The sequence below is a fragment of the Agelaius tricolor genome, unplaced genomic scaffold, assembly GCF_023055355.1.
Source record: "Agelaius tricolor isolate 1412-34295 unplaced genomic scaffold, bAgeTri1.0.p SCAF_5, whole genome shotgun sequence".
NCBI classification, from domain to species: Eukaryota; Metazoa; Chordata; class Aves; order Passeriformes; family Icteridae; genus Agelaius; species Agelaius tricolor.
The window spans coordinates 46,110,042-46,133,643 of NW_027269265.1; the positions used below are offsets into that span (position 1 = coordinate 46,110,042).

The window sequence follows — 23,602 nt, forward strand, 5'->3', positions numbered from 1 at the left end:
AAAAGAAATGCAAGGTCAGTTTGTGTCAACAAAGCAAGGAAATTTCCAGAAGGGACTCTAAAATCACTGATATCAAAATATCCTTGTTGGGTGTCCTACAAGGGGCTGTAGAGCTCATGACTTAACTCACTGAACCTTTTATGGGTGTGTGGTAGCGTTTAATGTACTTTGAGAGCACCAGGGGACTCTTTTGCAGCAGTGTAATCTAGGTGATGAAGGAATGAACTGTGGTCTACATTATGATGGGACTTGGACACTGCTCCCTTATGATGTTTGGAGAATCCACCACTTCTATGTCCATAAAGAATAAATTAAATCCTATTTGTGCAGCTGAGGTGAGAATTTTTACACCTTTGGTTTTGTTTCTGGTCTACTGAAGCAGTAAATCTGGCCTTTTTTTGTAAAATATTTTGACTACACTTCTTAAGGGACAGTGCCTCCTGACAAAAGATTTTGTTCTAAATAAACCATACATTATGCTTGACCTGATAATACTTTTTGCTCTGTTTAGAAGTCGCCATTAAAGCTGGTAGAGGCAACAACACATTTGCTTGTGCTGGGGGATTCTGCTGATGTGCAAGACAGAGAAAAACTCTGAAAGAGGTCAGTGATTGCTGTAACTAATCAGATGTTATAAAAAAAACGCAAAAAACTATTGCTGCCAAAGAAATAGCAACTGTTGGAGGAGGGTGAGGGAACCTATTTTCAAAGGAGGAAACAGACAGCTCTCTGTCCCCATAAAGCAATGAAGAACTGGACACCTGTCCTGTCTGAGAGAGAGGAGGTTTCTGGGTGCTAATAAGGAATGACTGAAAGAAAATTTAATGAAGCTCCACCTTTCAGGGACCCTGCCATCAGTGTTTTGTTCTCATGCCAAACTCCTGGACTATAAAAATCTGCCTATAAGCCAAGAAAAAACACTTCCCTGAAAGGATTTTCAAGTTACAACTTCATGGCAAGATGGAAATAAAAAACGGGAGATCATTTTGGATCTTCTGCCTAATTTGGAGTTTTTGCAAGGCCAAAGAACCAGTTCAGATAGGTAAGAAAAGAATCTAATTCTTGCATTACTTGCTCTCATATGGCTCTCCATAGGTGAGAAATAGAGTTGACAAATGAAAATTTGTCACATATTCATATAAGAGATGTAGACATGCCAGATACTGTTAAACATGGTACCTTTTTATCCTGATCATCAACCATTTGTCTTTTTTTCTTTCATTACTAGGTAGTGTTTTATGTTTTATGCTCTGTCTATTCTTAAAGAGGAGACACCCTGGATGCAGTTTGCACCAAAAAACAAACCAAACCAAACCAAAACAAAAAAATGGTGACACCCTTTTCAACACATTTCACACATACTCTTCCTAAAAGAAGTACTTACCATATCACCAGCTAGGCTTGATTGACCAGTATGAAATGCTGCATTAGCAGGAATCACATTTTTTGTGCTCTGGTGCACTGCTACCTCCTGGTTTGATTTTTAATCTCTTACACTTTCCCTAACTGCTTAATACACAGTTGATGTACCAGTTATTGCTGCCTTAGTAATTCCAGCAATTTCATTTCCAGGATAGCCGAACTTTCTCACCTGCTCTCACGACTGTGTAGAAAAGTGCTAAATTGCCCTACTCCAGTGCTGCAATCCCCTATGACAGTAGCAGTCCCTTTAAAAAGCTGTTTCTGCAAGGACTTACAGGGCACTTGAGTTTGGGCTGCACATTTATAACATAAGGATCTGAATTTTTCAGTTCTTCCCTGCTGATTCTTAGGCAGGAATATTTAATTAAATTTTAGAGTTCACTGAGTAAATGAGTAACTTTTTGATTTGATCTGTGGTGGATATCTGTGTTGATAGTCCTAAACATGCTACCTGAACAACACAAAGAAATTTCCCTGTTTCATTTGTCATTCTTTCAGAAGAAATCCTGAAAGTATTTTGTAGTGGACATATATAATTTAATTCAAGGTGATTAATGTTTTCTTTGTGAAAACTGCTCAATGGTGTGAAAACTGCTTTCTGAAGTAATGTCTTATCTGCACTTAGACTATGTATCTATACCTTTACAGAGGTAAAGCTTAGAGGTCCAAAACATGAGTTTTGGTCGAGAAGGAAAACCAAGTATCTCTTAGCCACCAGCTGAAGCTGGTAGCAGCCTCAACCACTGAGATCAATCAGCAGCTGCCACTTTGCTGTAAATTCATGCCTCTTGTGATATCTCCTGGAAAGCACTCAACACAAAGTCTTGCCTGAGTTAAATGAGATTTAGACATCCAGAATGGGATTCTCATCACTTCACTTTAGGTATCTACAGTGCAAATATGACTACAGCATGAATATAGACAGTCTTTTTAGACAATGGAGAGATGCATGTGGTTTACAGCATCTTCTTGCTAGGCACATATGTAAGATGAGAAAACTGAACCTCTTCTGCTTTTCACTGTTAACTTCAAAGGAGACTAGGCTAATCTGCTCACATTGCAGGTGTCTCTGTACTTCAAAAGTAATGGACTTCAAAAGTTCAGTGAGATGAAACTGCTTCCCAAAGGCTACTATCTTCCAGGAGTTATCATTTTTGCCTTTGAAAATCTGCCCCTTTAATGTTTTCAGCAAAAAAAAGGGACAAGCACCTCATATGGGGTGAATTTCTAAGCTCCTCTACTATGATTTTTCTTTAGTCCAGGTCTCTACTGTCAGTAGGAGCGAATGTGTCACCTGGGGCAACTTCCACTTCCATACATTTGACCATGTAAAGTTTACTTTTCCTGGAACCTGCACATATGTCTTCGCTTCGCACTGCAATGACAGCTATCAGGACTTTAACATTCAGATCAGGCGCAGTGCCAAGAACAGCTTCCTGATCTACTTCACTGTCACCATTGATGGAGTGGTCCTGGAGGTGAAGGAGACGGGAATCACGGTGAACGGGAAGAAGTGAGTAAAGACTGAAATGTTGTTTTGAGCTGCATTTTTATTGCCACATGTTAGGTGGTCTGACTGGAAAGCAGTGGCTGTGTATGAGACGTATAGCTTTTTGAACAGGGTATTGTGAAGAGTCCCCCCCGTAGTGTTTGAGAAGGCAAGAGGCATTTAAACTAAACTACACATCCCAGGGACCAACACCAACAAGTTAAGTAGAGAGAAATGTGTATATTAAAGAAACAGAAGGTGTTTTAAGGTTTCCTTAACGTTGCTTTGATTTGAGAGGGAGGGATGAAGGAAAGTAAATAAACCCCAACACTTCATATCTGCAGAAGCTTGGTGGTTTTTCTTTTTTCTCAAAACATTATTTCTGTGGTACTAACCCTACTCTTTTGTGCTGCTATTCAGGAACAGATGGTTCTTTTAGGGAAAGTTTTCCATTTCCAGATAGATTTGTCTAGAAAATTGCTCTGCTTTGCAGATCACAACTTCGTCAGGGATCTTATAAGAAAAGGCAGAATTTTTAGAAGTCTAAATCCACACGTTAAATTCCAATTCAAAATAAATGACAAAGGAAACTGCAAAGAGAAGGGTAAAAAATATTCCCTAAGTAAAAATCATATGCAACAATAGCTGAAAGTTGGGCATAATATTAAGGACAGTCCCCATGAGAAGTGCAGAGTCCTGCTCCTAGCAAAGATTTATGAAGGGCCTAGGCAACCTTTGACTCTGGGAAAACCCCTCACAATTTTGTTGAAGAGAAAATTGCAAGCATATGGGCTGTCTTGACAGCCTTCTAGAAACAACCAAATATAGAATAGCACCACTGGGTTGTAATTATAGCACCGAAGCCCGTATGTGTCTCCTAAATCAAAGGGACATGAAATCTATCTTCTAGGCCATTTTCTGAATTTCTAAGTTTTTAGACTGCTGCAAAATGAATGGTAATTTTCTTGGTAAGATGGAAAAGTAATGTAGGTCTGAGTTGCATGAGTACCAGAACAGAGTTGTTTGTGAATCCCAAATATCAAGGAGGTCCTGGAAGGATGATGATAACCTGCAGTGTCCTCGTGTGGAGGGTCATTTTCCCAATATTGTCATCTTGCTCTTTATAAACTTTATAAGGTTAGAACCCTTTATAAGGGTTAGGTCCTTGGGTTTGGCTGCTTTCTATCAGTTGAGTGGCTGATCTACATCAGCCACATTGACACAAGACCAAAATGCATTGTGTTATGGATTAAGGTTGGTAAAAGGACACGGTGGACAATGTAATGCATTGTGTGGATGAAGTCTGATCTTGCAAAGAGTGTTCCCATGTCTTATTTAGTTCCTTTTAACTCTAGTTTTCCTTCCTATGTATCTGTGAGGATTTCATCAGTCTTTTTTTCACTGCAATCTGTTTTTTCCCCTCAAATTTCCAGGATTGCCCTGCCTTTCAGCTTGAAGAGCATTCTGATTGAGGACACCTGTACTTACTTCCAAGTCACTTCCAAGCTGGGCCTGACACTCAAGTGGAACTGGGCTGACACTCTCCTAGTATGAACAGTCAGTTAGTTGTTTTCCTCCTGGTGAACCTCATCAGTAATGAAAAGCAGGGCTGGATGCAGGCACTGTGTTGATATATGAAATTATGGGTGGGAGGTATCACTCTGTCCATAAACTCATAGAAAAATACCAAACTGGGCAATAGTTTCACAGGGCAGGGGCATGGGGGCACAACCCCATGGTATTCCAGCTAATTTTTTGTGACAGAAGGGTTAATCCTGGATATAGCACATCTGCAGTTAGCTCCTTGCTCCATGGGGCACTGGCAGCAACAGCCCTCCAGCTCTGCCTTGCTACTCTGTCTCATGCCCATATTGTGTGGGAAACTGCTATGTTTGACCAGTTCAGACCTTGGCCTCTTTCATTCCAAAGCAATGCTATGTGGGAATTCTCCTCTAAAACATCTACCCTGGAATATCCTCTTCTGTACCAGTGCATTTACACTTTTGCATGTGAATACTTATCCTTCACAATCCGTACTGAAATTAACAAAATGGAAGTTGTATGTCAAGCCATTCAGAGAGATAGAGATAGGATAAAAGAGGAATAGAGAGAAAAGGTATCAGGAAGTAATCAAGTGATATTGAAATTCTGATTTATTGAAGTATTTGCTTTCCCCTTTCCCATGTACTAATTAATACCTAAACTGTTAAAGGCAATATTTGTACATTACTGTAGAGTGGACACAACAGTAGGAAAAGCACTGCCTTTTTTGGGTGGACCCGAGTGGCACCAGTACTGTTCCCCAAGCATGTAGGAATGATAAGGTGCAATAGTTTTACCCAGCAAAGCAATAGTGTCCTAACCTGGCTGTTTATTTCCACTAAGTATGGGGAAAATAAGTAATGCTTGGCAGACCCATGCCTAGAAGTGCTATAAAATTTTCCTTCACCCTATGGACTAGAAAACCCATTATCTATGGCTAAAAGTTAACGATAAGCTGCTTCTTTTCAGCACCCAGCATTAGAGCACAGTTATCTGACCTGCCCAGAGAGGAGCTGTGGTACCTCTTGGTACCAAATCTCTCTTTACACAGTGTCTATATTGGGAGACACTGGTCCAGGGATTAATCCAGTATTCAGCATGCTTCAGTTACATCTTTAGTGGGTAGGAATGACAATTGCTGGAGGATTCTCTTCCCATTTGAATTCAGTCTGTCTGCAGATAAGTTTTATGAGAGATTTTGCCAGAAAAGGAGATTGCTACAAACTAGGAATGAGCATTTCTGCCACTGCACTTTTCTGCTGTGAATCACTTTGCAACAAGTGCTGCTGATATGGGGAAAAGCCTTTCAACTCTGTGTCTCCTCTTTTGTAGCTGGACCTGGAAGAAACATATAAAGAGAAAATATGTGGTCTATGTGGGAACTATGATGGCAATGAGAAGAATGATTTGATTTTGGAAGGTAGGTCATAAATACAGCATATTTCATCCAGAACAGACCTCCTTATACATGACATGAAACTCGATATCTGTTTCCTCTGAGCAGGCTTTCAGATTTCCTGACAGGCACATGAACATTTGCATATGCAGGAGATGTATTTTAAGAGGTTCTGAGATATTTGGGATTTCCTGCTCTTTTCATATTTGTAACAGTCTCCAACCTCTTTGACCAAAATTAATTACTTGGCTATCATGCAGCACCATTGCCAGGTTCCCCACTGACAATAACATACTTTCAGGAAATACAAGAGTTCTGTTCTTCTATTTTAATCATTCTATTTGTGATTGTTTTTTACTCTATAATGAAATGAAAGCATCAGGGAAAACACAAAGTATCTTTGAAGAAACTGTGATGCCATCCACTGACACCTTTAGATATTGCAAATACCTGAGCCTCTGATCCTGCACCAGGTTGTATGGATGGAAAGAAACCTTCATTCTGGGATATCAGCTGCAGGACTGAATCCAAAGTTGTAACTACATCCCTTTATTTAATTCCTGTATGACTGTTAAACATGTGAACAGAAAACTCTCTAAGATCAAACACACCTAAAACAAAGAGAAGTCTTTGGAAATGATCTGAAATAACAGAAAGTTCAGGTGTCTTACATGATTTCAAATGCTCAGGCTGACAGCAGGCCTTGATACAAATGTGCCAGATTCCTGACTCTAGCCCAACAGAAGGTATATCAGGCTGTCATCCTCCATAACATGTGGATGCTGGTTAAACTTAGGCATCTCATGAAGTGCATACTGCCTTTGAGCCCAAAGAGCAAGTGCATTTTTATAGCCCATTAATTGACCAAGGGAATTGTGGGAAGTTACTGAAATGCATCTGGGTGTTTTTGCAGGGTATAAAATGCATCCAAGACAGTTTGGGAACTTTCACAAAGTAGAGGATCCATCACAAAAGTGTGCTGATGTGAGCCCAGATGATCACACTGGAAGACATCCCAGGAGGAATAGATGCAGTACCTATGTAAGTGTGTGGGACCAAGAAGTACAAACCTTCTCAACCTACAGTGTTGAAGAGACCGTTGAAACAAATCTTAATTACAGAGCATGCACTAAGCTGAAGTTTTCAGAACTCTACAGATGAATTTGAGCAAAATTATGATCTTATAGCTGAAAGAATATCCTATTATGGTATTAAAGAAATAGCTATTGGGAAAATACCCAGTTGAATGACAGCTTCCAGTCCAAGGCAAAGGACATTGTGGCAGAAGTTAGACTGGATAATCTCCTGAGATCACTTCCAACTTGAATTATTCTGTGACCCTGGAAATGTGTCATCAAAACTTGGGGTGTATATTCAAAAACCTAAAAGGTGGTAAAATATCAAGTATTGCTTTTCTTCCCCCCCCCCCCCCCCTTTTTTTTTTTTAATAGAAAAAAGGATGCAAGAAACTTATGTCCCGTTTTGGAAACTGCCCCAGAGTGGTAGCCTTTGATGACTACATAGAGACCTGTGCTGAGGATATGTGTCACTGTGCAGTTAATTCTTCTCACTCTGACTTGGTTCCCAGCTGCATATGCAGCACTTTAAACCAGTACTCTCGAGATTGTGTCCTGAGGAAGGGAGACCCTGGGGAATGGAGAACCAAAGAACTCTGCTGTAAGTAGCTACTGCTCTGGAGATTTATTTCAGGTTAGACATTTACACAAGTATTCTGATCCCAGCAGAGCAAAGCTAGGAGCTCTGGTAACTGCCTTGAATCAATCTGTGAAAATACTTTGACACAAACATTGTTACTGGAAAAATTTCTGCAAATTTAACTTGATTTTGCTGCTTAAATTAGAACTATACCTTGATGTTGCCCACCTCCTTCTTACAACTAAGTTTTCATGAGTTCTTTTTTTTTTTTTAATTTTACTCTGCACAGTAACTCATAAAGAGCCTTATTTCAACATGGTGACAATTAGACAGAAGTAGTTACTGAGAAGGGCAACATGTTTATACTTATCTTACCTTGTGTTTTCATACTCAGTAGTCCAGTTACTGAGCAGGAAGTCTCTTTAAATCCAGGGGGAAGGCTACAGGTAGTTCACCCAAACTGCTGGTGTGGATTGGGATAGCAAATTAATGCCAGAAGTACTGATGCTTCAGGCAAAAATAAACTGTTATCACTACCTAAATGATTCTGATGTTCTTTGCTTGTATTGTGACTTCAGGCAACCTTGAGCTAGTAAAGTAATGTGAAATAGCTCACATTTCCCAGCAGCACAGTTTTGTCCAAAAGATAAAGTAAAAGTGGCCATAAAACATTCCTTTAAAATGTTAAACAAACACAACATATCTGCATAGAAGGTCTTGCAAACAAGATATGGAGCAAAGGAGGAAGAAGGGGTTGGGTAGTGACACAACAATTTGAGAGGTATTATAAATACATCATTAACATACTCCATTTTGGTTTGGTCTTGCAGATCAGGAATGCCCAAACAACATGGAGTACATGGAATGTGGAAATTCCTGTGCTGACACATGTGCAGATCCAGAAAGGAGCAAGATTTGTAAAGCCCCATGTACAGATGGCTGTTTCTGTCCTCCTGGTAAGGCAGGTCGCTTCTGCCAATGATCACACACATCAGGGGACAAAAAGGGAGGTTGTTCCCTTCCTTTACCATTTCACACAACAAATAAACTGTTTCTTTTAGCATAATTTACCAACTTTCTTCTTGGAAGAGCCAGATTTCTAAAGATATGAGATCCTGACACTGGAGAAAGGAAGCAAAAACTTCTAAGGACTAGACAGGGAAAAAATGGTGCAGATATGGAAAGAGAAGAGGTGCTCTCTAGACAGTAAGAAAGCAGGTGAAGGTGTCTCATGCGATGCCTCCCTGCTATGACACTAAATCTAGCCATAGCTTAAGTGACACAAAACATACATGCATTTCCAGGTATGTGCATGTGTAAATTTGCACATGAAATAGTCTAAGATGAGGCTCTGATTTCTGTTAGATTTACTGTTAGAAAGGGTTGGAAACTGGCTCACACCCTTGCAATCTGGCACTTGATAATCCTGCTCACAGTGAAAGATTTTGTAACAGGAAATGTTCTTTGAGTTTTTCATTGCTTTCATTTGAGTTCTAGTTAGAAATATTACCCATCCATTAACATCTGAAAGGGCCTGGTGTCATGTTTTCCTTTAAAAGTATCCCATTCATTTTAAGAAATGCATAATACTCCAGAGTTTTTTCCATACTCTAATCTTCCCTGATGGCATTTCCCAGACTCACCAAAGGAATATTAACTAGCCATTGTGTCTGAACAGGAACTATCCTTGATGACCTCAGCAGCAAGAAGTGCATCCCCAGAGACAGCTGTCCCTGTACATTTCAAGGCAAAGTCTACTCATCTGGAGGAACTTACTCCACTCCCTGCCAGAACTGGTACTGTTGTGGTCTTGATTGCACTAACAAGGCAGAAGTATTCATTTCAAAACATTGATGAGTTGCATTCTGTACTTTCCTCCTTTTTTTTTTTTTTTTTTGTTGGTTTTAAATATTTTCCTGTCATTTGTCTAACAATTCAAAACCTTGCTCTGAATTTCAATAGTGTAGGAAAACTTAGAGGTATTCCTCAACTGCATGTAGTTATTACCCACCTTTACCTGAAACTGCTTGTGAAAACTGAGCTCAAGATTTCAGAATGTAGAAAAATGAGACTCTTTACTGATTAATTCAGAAACTTTGGCCACTTGAATGAGGTGAGAAGTCACACCATGTTAAAAAGTGGCACTTCCAACAACATCTGGATCTCCACAAGACTGTTTAAAGGCCAGATCTCAGAAGTCCTGATCTTTGAGAATTATTTGATTTTGAAAAAACCTGTCAGCTTGAACCCATCTCCATTCTCTACTGGTGAAAGGTGATAACATCTTAAGTATATTACTCTCAAACCAGTTCTATTTCTTACTCTGTATGTGTTATCTGGGCTTCTGTGACACAATGTCATTTTCTAACCATCAGTTATAGTTTGCTATAGGGAAGAATGAAATGTGGTATGGTGCATGGCCAAACATTCTGCAAGCCCCTTTGGATTATCCTGCATTTTGAAAAAATGCTCCTCAAATCCCAGAAATTTTGAGTAATTGAACTTCATGGGCTTTGTGTGGCTTCCATCTTGCCACATCCTCATTTAGTCCCCTCAAAGACCAAGCCTATTTGGCTGGACTCTTTTCTTCTTGTGTGCACTGGTGTGAGAATTGCTCATTATCTGAGGCCCTCCACAATTAGCTGCTGAAACATCCCATCAGTGAATTGTGGAACAGTTGCATCAGCAGCACAAGATGTTGCAAGATCCTGCTTGAAGGAGTTCTTTCTTTCTTTAAAAAGTCAAATAAACAATTTTGGCCTGGAAAACCATCTCTTGCTTTCCCATCTCAGTATGTCTCTGAGGGAGCCAGCCCAAAGCCCAGCGCAGTTAACTCTCTCACTGATAGGAATTCAACCCTCACACTTTGAGGGCCTAATATAAAGGCTTCCACCCACAGGGTTTGAATAAGAAGCCAAGATAATGACCTTGAAACACAAAGAGGCCACATCTGTGCAGATTAAAATGGTGGGTCACTTTTGCTCCCTTGAAGCTGTGTTTATTCTAATGGCTGCTTTTTGGGTTTTGCACAGTACTTGCAAAGGAGGCCACTGGAGCTGTATCTCTCTGCCCTGCTCTGGAAGTTGCCACATAGATGGAGGATTCCATATAACAACATTCGATAATAAGAGGTTCAATTTTCATGGCAACTGTCATTATGTCTTAGCTAAGGTATGAGCAATTTCTCTTTTCATTCCTAAATCTCCTGAGTAGCACGAGGCTTTAAACTGTGCTGGAACTTTACATGACTTAATTTAATTAAATGGAACCAATCCAGCAAAGCACTTCAACACATGCTCAGTCTTAAACCCCATAAATTTTTGAATTTGCAATGGATTGCAAGTCAGTTGCTGATGCTTAGCTTCAAAGCTTTGCAGCTTCAACATACTTGTACTTTTTTTTAAATTAAATAATTTTCTTCATGGATGTATTAGTGTTGATTCAAGCATTTCTTTTGAAGCTTTCTTCATGTGTGACTGTCAGAAGGAAGTAGATGGGCCAAAATTTCTTCAAAAAGATTGAATTATCTGTGAATGTCTGCAAATGAGATCCACACAAGCTGATAGCAAGGAAAAAGAGTGCAAAGGAAAGTTAGTGAAATTATTGACTTTGGCAATAATTAGTCTGCAGTTATATATCAAATACCCCAGTTCTTTCATTACTCCTTCTTAGCCTTTCAGTGACACGTTTTCCTCTTCAAACTCCCAGCTTGTAACATGCTAACAATGTCTGCACATATGTCTTCTCATTTCTTCTCAGAACACTGATGACACAGTTGTGGTTATTGGGGAGATCATTCAGTGTGGGACTTCAAGGACAATGACTTGCTTAAAGAATGTATTGGTCACACTAGGAAGAACTGTGAGTAACTGTCTTTAATTAGCAATACATAGGAGATCACTTCTATTTTCCTTACATTGTTTGTATGGTGTCTGGACACTGATTTACACTGACCCCAGAGGTGATGAGGTTTTGAAGACACTACTTCTCAATGCTTATTGAAGCTTGTCAGGTTGCTCTTGTCTGTCTTATATCATATGCATTCACTACTGTGGGCTTTTTTCCTTTTCCCTGCAGACTATAAAAATATGTTCCTGTGGAAATATCTACATGAACAATTTCATTGTGAAGCTGCCTGTAAGAAAAGGTAAATCCCCTTCTTCACATCTTCCACAGAATAGCCTACATCTTTTGCAGAAGGATTCCTGCTCCTTTCTCTGAAAAGAACATGATCCTACTCACTGTTAGGTGGATACTAGGTCTGGGATTCCCTGGGAACCTCTGTGTTACTGCATGCACTGGCAAATGGAAGTTCCTGTTTGCTCAGCTTTGTAAAGATTTGCAAGTTCATACAACATCTTTTTCTTTTTCTCTTTCTTCTTTAGATGGCATCACCATCTTCAGACAATCTACATTTTTCATCAAAATCTTGAGCTCAGCTGGAGTGCAGATCAGAGTGCAAATGAAACCTGTAATGCAGCTCTCCATAACAGTCAATCATTCCTTTCAGAATCGCACATCTGGTAGGACACATAAGGCTAAACCCTTCAATGTGCTGGAGAAAATCTCTGTGATGTTTAGTGTGTGCAAATCTTTTAGACTCCATCTGTTTAAGCAGGCCTTCATCAGAGACTTGTGAAGTGCAGACTATGTTCTTGGTTTTGCCACTAATCTCCTGTTTACACCATTTAAGATTTTTGTGTTTCTGTTTCCAGTCTGTGTAATGGGATTACATCCTGTCTCTCTGACCCATTTTGTTTTTCTTTTGCCATTTCCTTTATTTATAAGCCTTTGGGGATGATACTCTGTCTGCCAGTGTTTACTGAAGCACATTTAAGCAGTTCCAATCCTTGTGCTATCACTAAGTGCTACTGTAATGGAGAAAAATAATAAATATAATCTAAACACAGGGTCCTATCAGATTTGTGGGAACATCAGGAAGTCTCTGAGGGAAAATGGATTTGTCTCAGGCGAGGTCCATTACAGAGCTAAGAGTGTTCATCTAGAAGCCATTCCTTTTTCACGCATCTAGTGATTTCTTCTTTTCTTTTGCCTTTTTTTTGCCTACCATGCAAGGTCTTTGTGGCAATTTCAATAACATCCAAACTGATGACTTCAGAACAGTCACTGGAGCTGTGGAAGATTCAGCTTCTGCTTTTGGTAACTCATGGAAAACAAGAGCCAGCTGTTTTGATGTTGAGGACAGCTTTGAAGATCCTTGTTCAAACAGCGTGGATAAAGGTACCAGGCTTTTCATCCCTGGCTTATCAGTGCGAAATAATTTTCACATGATGGATAATCAAAAAAGCTTTAGAAATCTCATAAACATCAAAACCCTCTACCTTTAAGGTTATAACTAGAGAAAAAATATTGTGTTTTGAAGGTCTTTAAGAGGATAGCTTTTCTTTCAAAACAAAAAGACAGTACTACTGGTGAAAGAGCCAACACATTCACTGATGACTTGAAAAGCACACACAGTATAAATGACAGCAATTTAGGCTTAAGGCAGAGCACCACTGGTTGCCAATATTTGGGCAAGTTCTTCATCCAGTCTAGGTTGTTACAGCTGTGCTGAAGTCCAGAGAAGGAAGTTATCAACAGCACAGAGTTAAGCGAGCATTGCACTGTGCTAGGTGTCCTGTCTGATTTTTCCCTCTGACTGGATTTGGATATATGTATTATTTGGACTGACCTCTCCTAAGTACTGCCACATATAATAAAGCTGCAGCTCACAGCCACACAACTCACTGATTATTGCATGCTTGATATTATTGCTTGACTATAAGGAATTATCTGGCTGTAAAGAATTAAGAAAGTTTGATGAAAAACAGTGAAAATGGGGAGGTTCTGTACATGTTCTGCAAATCCAGCTGCAGTAATAATGTTAATACTTAGAAGGTGAAACCTCTCTTTTAGGAAAATGGCTGATCATCCATCCAAATATGCTTATCCCTTTGATAAGTTAATGACCTGTATTTCCATCCAGCGTTATCTAAATACTTCAGGACATTCTAGTTCACTGTGATACCTGATAAGAATATTGAGTCAGACAGTAATGTGGTCAGTGAAGTGACTATGGACAATGATATTTTTTCCTACTTCAGAAAAATTTGCCCAGCACTGGTGTGCTCTTCTGTCCAATACAAGCAGTGTGTTTGCTGCCTGCCATTCTGTTGTAGACCCTTCTGTGTACATCAAGGTAAGGTACTGCTCCAAATGGGTGGTTTAATCTAATCCAGAGACTGATCCCACATGAAGGTTGTCTGGCCTACGGGAGTGAAATAGGTTACAGTAGTGACTGGTCACAAAGAAGTACACTGGTGCTAATTAGAAAAATTATAAAATAAGAGTTTGTGCAAGATGGGCCTTTTTGGCTACAGCCCCATAAATACTCAATAGGCATGACTGGCTTCCGTTGTGTGATCCAGAAACAAAATGAAAAAAATCAGTTCAAGATTTCAAAGTTTCAAACAGTTCACTCTTCGACTAGCAGAATCAGTGTTTCTGAGTGGAATTGAATTGAGAGTTTTACCAGCCCCATGGATTTCCTCTGACTTGGTTCAAAATTCACATCAAGGGAGAGAATTCGAATTTACATTGTTTATATCTCTTTTAATATCTTTGAATCTTCTTAGTCTCCTTGTGTTTTGAATGCATGAAGCTGCCTATATGTTCTTTTGGCGTAAAGCTCTATAATGCTGCTGAGAAAGCTGTCTGAGCTATAGAGTTGCCACATTTATGAGGACGGTAAAGTTCCTGCAAAACCACAGAAAGTTCATGCAGGGTGCGTGCGTGTGTGTGTGTGTGTGTTTGTGTGTGTAAAACAACTTACTGAGAAAATACCTGAGCCTGAAATTTTGCCTACAATGTAATATGTCTTCAAGTACGTTTACAAATATGGCTTATGTTTTACCTGTCCCAGAAGAAAAAATATATACTTCAGAATTAATGTAAACTATAAATAAAATAGGATTTCGCAATTTTCAGTTAAGAGGTAATAACCAGTTTCTTACAGATACGTCTGTTACTCCTACTGATATAATCAGATTTTAAACCATGATTCCTGAAAGCTTTTCCACAACATCAGTAATGGCAGGATAAGTCACTGTCTATCCAGTATGATCCTACTGCTCTAGAGTGACTAGCTGTATTTGTGTTCTTTTGTACAGCCCACACTGTTAAATTTAAATTCCAGCTATACTTACGTAACTTACAAGTTCTTAAAATGTCATTACATATGACTGACTCTCTATAAACCATCTTCTGTCATGCACCTGTCATGTCATTGGGTGCATCTCAGTTGCTCACCAAATAGGTACACAAAGTGCCAGTCATCACTGTGCAATATTTTCAGATGATATATTTTGACAGGTCCTAGATTGTACATCCTCATAGGAGGCTAGTAAAGACATTTCTTAGTGTTTTAAGGAACTCTAGGTGCCTCTAACTTTTTTAATATTCATCTGTTAATGAGAGTTAGACATAATGTCATTGCAGTTTCTGTAACTGTTTTGCTATTTCTCAGGTTTGCATAGTATTTGATTAGTATATATTTTCTCTTAAAGATATTAAGTTTCATTAGTAATAATACTTTTTAAAAATATATTGGTTGACTGCTTTTTTAATTGCTACATGTTTTGCTGTTTCTTCTATGAGCTAGACATAATAATACCCATTATTGTCCTTTTCTGTCCTTTAGAGATGCATCTATGACACCTGTAATGCTGAGAAGAGTGAAGTTGCACTGTGCAGTGTGCTCTCTACTTACTCCAGAGACTGTGCTTCAGCAGGCGTGTCCCTGCAGGGCTGGAGGCAGGGCGTCTGTGGTATGTGAACTGAAATTCCTTGGGCAGGGATATGGGGGAACAGCCCCATTTGTGGCAGTCAGTGTCTTTTGTCTTTAGTCATCAAGTTAGAGAGGCTTTGATAAACAGAATAAGCATTTATTCTATAAAATCTATAAAAAAAGTTTGTTTCATGCTCTTACAATGCATGTTCCTTTTGTAAAGTCTTAGGTGAATTCGGTACTTAGATAAGCAAAATAGTATAAGGCATATTACTCAAATCAAAACAGAAACAGGGCTAGTTTAATTTAGGTTTAGTTAGCAATTAAGTTACTTTTGAAGACATGGGCTTCCCCATGTATTTTAATTCCAATACCTTTTTTGCTAAACATTCAGTCCTCTTGTCCCAGAAAATACAAATGACATTACTCATTAACCACATTTTTCCACATTACAGTAAAATAGTAATGCTTTTTTTAATAAATATATATTGGTGATATTTGAGAATGTGAAAATCTTTAAAGGCATTTGCAGCTCAGAATTACCTAAAAATGAACAAAAGTTTCTTGGACATACACATGGTCACCAAATCCTGAGTTCAGAGTCCATGTATGTATATATCTTCCTTTGGCACTGCCAGAATTTATTACAAGATGGCATCAAATCTGAAAATAAAACTCACTACCTTGGATTCTGAATTTTGCTTCAATATTCCCAGGTTGTCATTGATGGTCATACAGTTCAAGTGAGATTTGCCTCTGTCGACATGAAAATAGATGTATGGGTTTCTTGACTAATTGCACATCTGAATAGACAACATAACAATGATTATGTTTTTGGAGCTTGATGCAGCCATGATCTATTTAATTGCCTGACTTAGGAGCCAGCTGGGATATTTAACAGAGGCAAACAATGTAACTGGTGTGACGCATTGCCAGAGGCATTTAAGACTGTGATAAGAACAATTTCACAAACCTGTGCTGAAATAATTCAAAGGAACAAAGTGTAGTCCACAGTAAATTGTTTTAGAATCCTGCAGAGTTATGCACTAGACACAGACACTGTTTATCGAAAGCTTTGTTCCCAACATAGAATTACTGACATTTTTAATGGCAAATCAAGACTGGTTTGCAGTATGGGTTTGGCTAAAATCTGTGTTCTTAAGGCACACTAGGTAATATTACCTCAAACAGTGCACTAGCCTTGAGAAAAAGTGCTCATGTTTTAATCAGAACAATCATTTTAGGCCTTGTTTAAGAAGAAATAATCTTTCGGGAACATGGCTGTGATAAGAGTATGGTTGTTTATGACTCACTGTTCATGCGTGAAAGACTAAATGAGCCACCACCTTCACTCTGTGTTCTGTCCCATTGTGGGGGTTGGAAAAACTGTTCCAGCTCCTGAAGCTGCATCCACTCTGCCAGGCTGCAGGCAGCATCCAAGGCAGGTTGTATCCCAAGCAAATGTCTGCACTGCAGTCAGCAGAATGTGTGAAACAAGCAACTCCTGCTAGTTAAACCCTGTGCATGCCTGCTACACTCTCTAGCAGAAACATGAGCCATTACTGGAGTTGCTGGTTGCCCAGCAGATCACTGGGGTGAGCAGTCTTGGCACTGCTTTTCTAGTGCTGCCTGTGCAAGCTAGCTTGAAGGTATCTTTGGTATGCTCATGTTCTCTGCACTCATGCCTCCAGTTGTGATTTGTCATCTTAGATGCGTGTCACTCCTGTGACCATGAGCACTACAATCAAATAACCTTTCTCTTACCAGTCTCACTCTATCAAAAGTGATCTTATTCCTCTATGAAAATTTAAGGGAGAAAGTAAGCACGCTATTTTATTGTATTAATAGCTAACAATTGAGACAGAAATAAATTCATATTCAACATCTTTATTAATATCTTTTTTATTTGACATATTTTGACTTAAAAATACCACTTGGTGTATCTTCAAAGAATAAAAAGTAGAAGAATATGCCTTGCCTGACTTACACATGGGATATTTTGTTTGCTCCAGCTAGGACCAGAAAACCAAATAGTTGATGGTGGTAGGGTGCTGGTTTTGAATGTGTACACAAGCCTAGCACACTAACTAATCTAAAAAAGTGTGCCATGGTCATGGACTGGAAAAACATACAGAGCTTTATTTAAGCATGGAACCTATTGCTGATAAGTTCTTAGCATTGTTGCAAAGCTGATTAGCACGGGTGCCCATGATCAAGACCCCTGTACCTTCTAGTGCATCTGTGTGTATCTGAAAAACAGCTGCAGGGTTAAACCTGCAGAATTAGAAAGAGGCCCAAGATGACTAGATCTCCAGTTCTCACTGAATTTCAAAGATATCTGGATGCCAGACTTTCTTGCAGCCTTAATGTGGGTGATGTTTCCTGACAAAACTTAATGTCATCCCTATGGGTCAGTACTGCAGATTCTATGGCAGACCTTTGATGGTGGTGTATACTGTCAGCCCGTGAAAATGAACCAGCTTTTTACTGTCTTACAGGGTTAGTTGAACTCTTTAGATTTTGGTATTTATCTGTTGGGTTCACACAGAAATCTTAGAAACTCTTGTTTCTCATTTCCCCAGAGGATGACAGTAAGAGTTGTCCTCAAGACATCTATGAGAACTGAAACACCCTTTTCTTGGTAGCATCAATCGATTGGCAGAGTTCCTTGTCACTACCATTTAATGTCAAAATTTCTCTCTTACAAAATAGGGTCATTTCTTAAGTTATCCCCAGCCAAAGAAATCATTAGTAAAAGTCAGAAAATAAAATGTTAACAAGTCAGAAGTTACCGTTTTCAGATTTTGGCATAAGATAGAAATGTAAATTGTGGAAATCACAAAAATATACACCCTGCTGAGTATTTCAGTGTTCATTGTTATATAGTTTAGGCTATGCAAGTAGATTCTCCCAGAATCCTGGGAGACAAGGTCTGGTGGTTTGATAAAAGCATGTTTATGGCTACCAGTGTGCAGAAAGGCATGCTGAAGTCATGAGAGATGATTGCACAAAGAAGGCCATACATCCCTTTTATTTCTCTTGCAAAGATCCCTCTGAGGAGTGTCCTGAGACTATGGTTTATAACTATAGTGTGAAGTACTGTAACCAGTCTTGCCGCTCGCTGGATGAGCCTGACCTGCTGTGCAAGGTCCGCATCGCGCCCATGGAGGGCTGTGCTTGCCCTGAAGGCACCTACCTTAACGATGAGGAGGAATGTGTGGCTCCAGATGACTGCCCCTGCTACTATAAAGGCAAGATTGTTCAGCCTGGCAACTCCTTCCAAGAGGATAAACTCATGTGGTGAGTTGCTCTGGTGATGCAAAGGCTGCTCTGTGCCTGGGAACATCAGGGCTCATGGGGGAAGTCTCTGATCCAATCCATGAATGGCATCATTTTACAGTTAGGAATAATGGCAAATTTTTCCTAGACTGTATCTTCCCCTGGCAGGAAGTGCAGCCACAGCAAATGTTAAAATCCCATATTCATGCTAGCAAACAAGAACCTGAAAATATGTTTAGTAGAACAATATTTGTAATCTATCTCTTGCAGAGTTCATTGTTGTGTAAAAAATATCCACAAACAGTGGGAGCAAGTTTTCTAGAAGACAGAAGGCTTGGAGGAGTTTCAGGCTTTGAAATGAAAAAGCAAAATGAAAACCACCACACCATCCTGCAGACTATTTAAAAAATAGAAATGGTCCATGAAAAAAAGACCCAATTATCAGTTTTTAAACTGTTTTTGGTTTTTTTTTTCTTTTTTTTTAAGAGAGAAAAACTGGGGGGGGAAATAATAAAAATAGCATAATTAATTTGTATCTGCATTGAAAAACAATTGTCATTATTCTCATTTTCAACTACCTTAGGGCATCAATGGAAACAACCACCAGGGGAAGGCTTCTTTATTATCTTTAGATGTTTACATGTTCTCTCTCTAGCTGTCTTCCAACTGAGGACTCTAGACTATTTTGTAATCACATATTCATTTAGTAATTTAAGAGATCTCTTATTTAAGAAAGTATTAGTCTTATCTCATGGAGTGGAAAATGGATGCTTAGGAAAAACTTGATTTAGGGAAAACACACAATAAACCAGTGCCAGATGAACGAAGAGTATTTTAAGAGCTGGGTCTTTTAATCTTCCTTCTGGGGATGGTAATGCATGTCTTTGAAACTGATAGCTGTAACAAATATTCATTTTGATAGGAATTTGTTATTCATGTGACAAGTGAAGCTTTGCAGCGCCTTTCTCCCTGGTGAGGGAGAAAAGTGCACAGAGCTGATGTGTTTTGTTTTATGGAATCTCTTTAGCAAATGCATTCAAGGAAGATTAGACTGCATTGGAGAAACTGTCTTGGTGAAAGGTGAGATTTTGTTAAATAATGTCAGCATGGTGTCAGCCAGTATTTATAATGTTTTTCTGTGTTATCTCTCACTTTCTGTAACATTTTAGTATTCTGCACATTTTTCCATTCTCCCTGAAATGTGTTAGTTATTGATAACATTTGTCTTTGTAAAATGTCACCAGACTTACTAGACTCTTTATACGATGAGGATATTTCCCAAAGCTTAGAAGTTATCTGCCTTCTTCTCCCTTCACTGTTATTGGGCAGAAGCAAAACTATTAGAAACTTTGAATAATAGACACCTACTGCCCTCTGAAATCCTCTGGCTGGTTTTGCAATTGCTGATGGCATCCTTATTGCTCTCTCTAAATTTCTTCCTGAAATGTTTTCTCCGACTGCAGATTGCCCAGCTCCTATGCACTACTTCAACTGCAGCTCTGCAGGCCCTGGAGCTACTGGATCAGAGTGTCAGAAAAGCTGCAAGACACAGGACATGCACTGTGTAAGGAGCTCACCTCCCAGCATGGGCACAGCACAGCAGGGCTGTGCATGTAGGATTGTCCTTATCAAGCACCAATGGGAACATGCCATGCTGGGCACACACCAACTGCTTCACTGATAACACAGCAGCTGTAGCTAACAACCTACCCGTGATATTTGTAGCATGATTTCCACTAGCTTGCAATTAAGGAGTTTTTTTAAAAAGCCAAAACTTTGGCATCCAGAGCTAGCACATCTCTGCTGGTTCCCTGTTCTTTCTGTGCACTAACAAGTGTCTTCTTCTATATCTTCTAATGTGCAGTATGTCACGGAATGTGTTTCTGGCTGCATGTGTCCTGATGGACTGGTATTGGATGGCAGTGGAGGATGTATTCCCAAAGATCAGTGCCCATGTGTTCATGGAGGACACTTCTATAAACCTGGGGAAACAATCAAAGTGGACTGCAACACATGGTACGTTATCCCAGGGAGTCTTGTTTTATAGCAAAGTTTGTCAGAACTGCCAGACCATAGTGCACCCATGGGACAGGGTGTGCTTTGAAGCCTTCCTCTTCATCATGAGAGCCATTGGGCTGCTAGTAAAAATAAAAGGGGAAGTATTTCTCTGCATCATGCAATACTGAGCCTGCACTTGGAGAGAACAAGCACCAATATCTTCTGTTAAACAATTTCCATCCTTTTCTGTTTCCCCACCAGCTTCAGAAACATCATCCTTACTCTGGCTGGTGTGTGGTTGCTCATTCAATAAGGGGGAATTGAGTTTGTGTGTGTTGGGCACAGCTGAACCTTGGAAAATGATTGAACTTAGTCAAAGAAGAATTGTAATGGTCCTCCCTTGAGACTTGCAGTGCTTCCAGATCCATAGTTCTCAAGATAAACTAATACTCTAGTTGCTCCAATTTCTGGTGCCATAGATTTCACTGTTGTTACTGATCATGGTGGGTAAAATGCTTTCAATCCTTATCCATTATTTAGCAAGGATGAGACTGTATAGTTCTGCCAAATGGATGGGCAGAAAATGAGAAACACTTTGGTCTGATCACCATTGGTACAGGCAGTCAAGTTTGACTTGTGAAGTTAAAACCTGATAAGCTCTTGTTGCTATCACAGAGTCATTAAGAAGTTTTATTGCAGTGAGGGCTTAGTTTTCTTATGAGAAGAGGACACACATGGGAAAGAAAATGCAGTCTCTGCATCATGGCTATTAACAGCTAAATTTTCTGTCTACAGTCCTCCTGAACTAGAAGTGAGGTTTGTCAAGGTCTCAAGGTGTGGTGGGTTGATTTTGGCTGGACATTAGGTGGCCACCTAGCTGTTCAATCACTACCCTTCTCACAGGACAGGGTTGGGGAGAAAATAAGTTGGTCATGGGTCAAAATAAAGCAAAAGCAAAGGCTGTGTGGAAAAGAAAACGCAACCAAAATATTTATCCCCTAGTTCCCACCAGCAGGTGATGTCCAGCCCACTTTCAAAGGAGTAGGGCTTCAGAAAAAAACCCCGTAACACGCAACACTTGAATTTTTCTTCTAAACCCCCACCATCTGCTGCCAGCACTCAATTATTTAAAATATATTTGAAGGAAATAATAGAATAAATGTTTCTGGGTAGCAAATGTGAACTTTCTGATTGATATGGCATCTCATAGCATGATCTTAGAACAGTTGAGAGGGCACTGTAAACAACAAACCTTTTAATTATTCTGCCCCTGTTTGAGGTTAAGGAAAGCCCATGTTTCATGCAAACATTGTTATTCTTTGCATTTTGCTTCCCAGCACCTGCAACAAAAGGCAATGGAACTGCACGGACAATCCCTGCAAGGGAACCTGCACTGTGTATGGAAATGGGCATTACATGAGCTTTGATGGGGAGAAGTTTGATTTCCTGGGAGACTGTGACTATATCCTAGCTCAGGTATCAATTTATTTTCAATTTCCCATCCATATGCTTTTTACATCCCACAGTGTAGGCTTCAGTCTGGGTAATTAAAAGGCATTCCCATACAAAATAGCCAAACTAATGAGCAGAGCCTACTCCCCTCCTCTTGCACCTAGAGCTGATAGAGTGAGATTTTCCAAATAAAACAAAGCAAATTGACTCTCAGAAGTGACACAAGAGGGCACTGTGTGATCCCAAATGATTAACTCCTTGGTTGGACTGCCCTTTCCTGAAGGCATTCCAGCATTTTCAAGGGAAAGGAAAATGTGGTGTTGAAAAGTGTTTCCATCAGTCATCCAAGACTGACATTATTTTTGTTGTGATGGAAGCACACAGAGGGTAACATGTGAGCCTAATATAAAATAATTGCATGTAATGAAACAGCACTCAGTGAGACATTTTGTCATCCCCAAATTACAGTTTGTTTTGCTAATTTTAAGAAAATCTATTTTTACCTTTTTGGACTGTTGCTATGATAAGTTCATTTCTCTCCTTAGCTTTTCTTTTTGAAAATCCTGGTCAAATATGCATCTGCCACCAGGTCATTTTCCACCAGATACTTCCAAAATTCTATAGTTTTAGTGAATAAACAAGTCAGATCAGAGTGTCATTCATTTAGAGCTCCTAAAAATGCTTATGACTGGTCTAGTTGCCTGACAAGATCTAATAGAATGTTATCTGGTTTTCTAAGGATTTTTGCCCTAATAACATGGATGCTGGCACCTTCCGGATTGTGATTCAGAACAACGCCTGTGGGAAGTCACGCTCCATCTGCTCCCTAAAGATCACACTGATTTTTGAGGTTTGTCTAGAACTACTTATAACCAAGGAGCTGTAGTCTTGATTTCGTAGTAATTACTGTATCATTCTCTTTTATTCCATCTCAGTTGCTGCTAGAAGTACCTATGGAAGTCAAACAGCCAGCAAGCTAAGGCAGGGAAGTTGGGAAAGGCTTAGGTATTTGATGTTAACAGGGTTTGAACACTTCTGTGGATGAGGGGAAAGATGTAAGGAGTCAACAACACTACAAATGTGCATTTGTGTGTGTGTGTGTGTTTGCATTTGTGACAGTAGGTTCTGTGCATCTGTGGCTGTGGCTCACCTATCTACCAAGACAGAGTGTGAAGATGACAGAAAAATAGGACAAAGAATGAGAGGCAGAGTGCCAGTGCTTTGCACTAAGTTTTCTATTGTTTTCCTTCCATGCAATGTATCTGTTCCTTTGTAGAACAGTGAAATAAGGCTTTTGGAAGGAAGAATTCAGGAGATAGCCACTGATCCAGGAGCTGAGAAAAATTACAAAGTGGACCTCAGAGGAGGTTATATTGTAATTGAAACAAATCAAGGGATGAACTTCATGTGGGACCAAAAGACTACTGTTGTTGTTCACGTGGCACCCTCTTTCCAGGTAAGTAGGGGGTGGACTGGGAGTTATGATTTCAAAGCCAGAGTTATGCATCCAGAACTGGAGCCCCAGTTTTTCCAGAGCCTGGAAAAAAAGGCTTGGAAAAAGTTTGGTTTAGTGGACAAGAAG

At 39.5% G+C, this 23,602-nt stretch overlaps 1 protein-coding gene across 1 annotated transcript in view; it reads left to right on the forward strand.

The window, feature by feature from the left end:
* Positions 1 to 936: 936 nt before the first annotated feature.
* Positions 937 to 23,602, forward strand: part of LOC139590282 (mucin-5B) — a 41,999-nt gene continuing 19,333 nt past the window's right edge. Inside the window, exons 1-22 of the mRNA XM_071427703.1 lie at positions 937 to 1,042; positions 2,680 to 2,935; positions 4,345 to 4,459; positions 5,786 to 5,873; positions 6,763 to 6,890; positions 7,301 to 7,526; positions 8,336 to 8,461; positions 9,184 to 9,301; positions 10,538 to 10,676; positions 11,265 to 11,366; positions 11,583 to 11,652; positions 11,891 to 12,028; positions 12,582 to 12,746; positions 13,610 to 13,704; positions 15,205 to 15,331; positions 18,339 to 18,591; positions 19,598 to 19,650; positions 20,034 to 20,134; positions 20,435 to 20,586; positions 21,906 to 22,044; positions 22,760 to 22,870; positions 23,297 to 23,476. Of these exons, the coding sequence (XP_071283804.1) occupies positions 961 to 1,042; positions 2,680 to 2,935; positions 4,345 to 4,459; positions 5,786 to 5,873; positions 6,763 to 6,890; positions 7,301 to 7,526; positions 8,336 to 8,461; positions 9,184 to 9,301; positions 10,538 to 10,676; positions 11,265 to 11,366; positions 11,583 to 11,652; positions 11,891 to 12,028; positions 12,582 to 12,746; positions 13,610 to 13,704; positions 15,205 to 15,331; positions 18,339 to 18,591; positions 19,598 to 19,650; positions 20,034 to 20,134; positions 20,435 to 20,586; positions 21,906 to 22,044; positions 22,760 to 22,870; positions 23,297 to 23,476 (2,964 nt within the window). The 5' untranslated portion in view covers positions 937 to 960. The remainder of the gene's footprint in view (positions 1,043 to 2,679; positions 2,936 to 4,344; positions 4,460 to 5,785; positions 5,874 to 6,762; positions 6,891 to 7,300; positions 7,527 to 8,335; positions 8,462 to 9,183; positions 9,302 to 10,537; positions 10,677 to 11,264; positions 11,367 to 11,582; positions 11,653 to 11,890; positions 12,029 to 12,581; positions 12,747 to 13,609; positions 13,705 to 15,204; positions 15,332 to 18,338; positions 18,592 to 19,597; positions 19,651 to 20,033; positions 20,135 to 20,434; positions 20,587 to 21,905; positions 22,045 to 22,759; positions 22,871 to 23,296; positions 23,477 to 23,602) is intronic.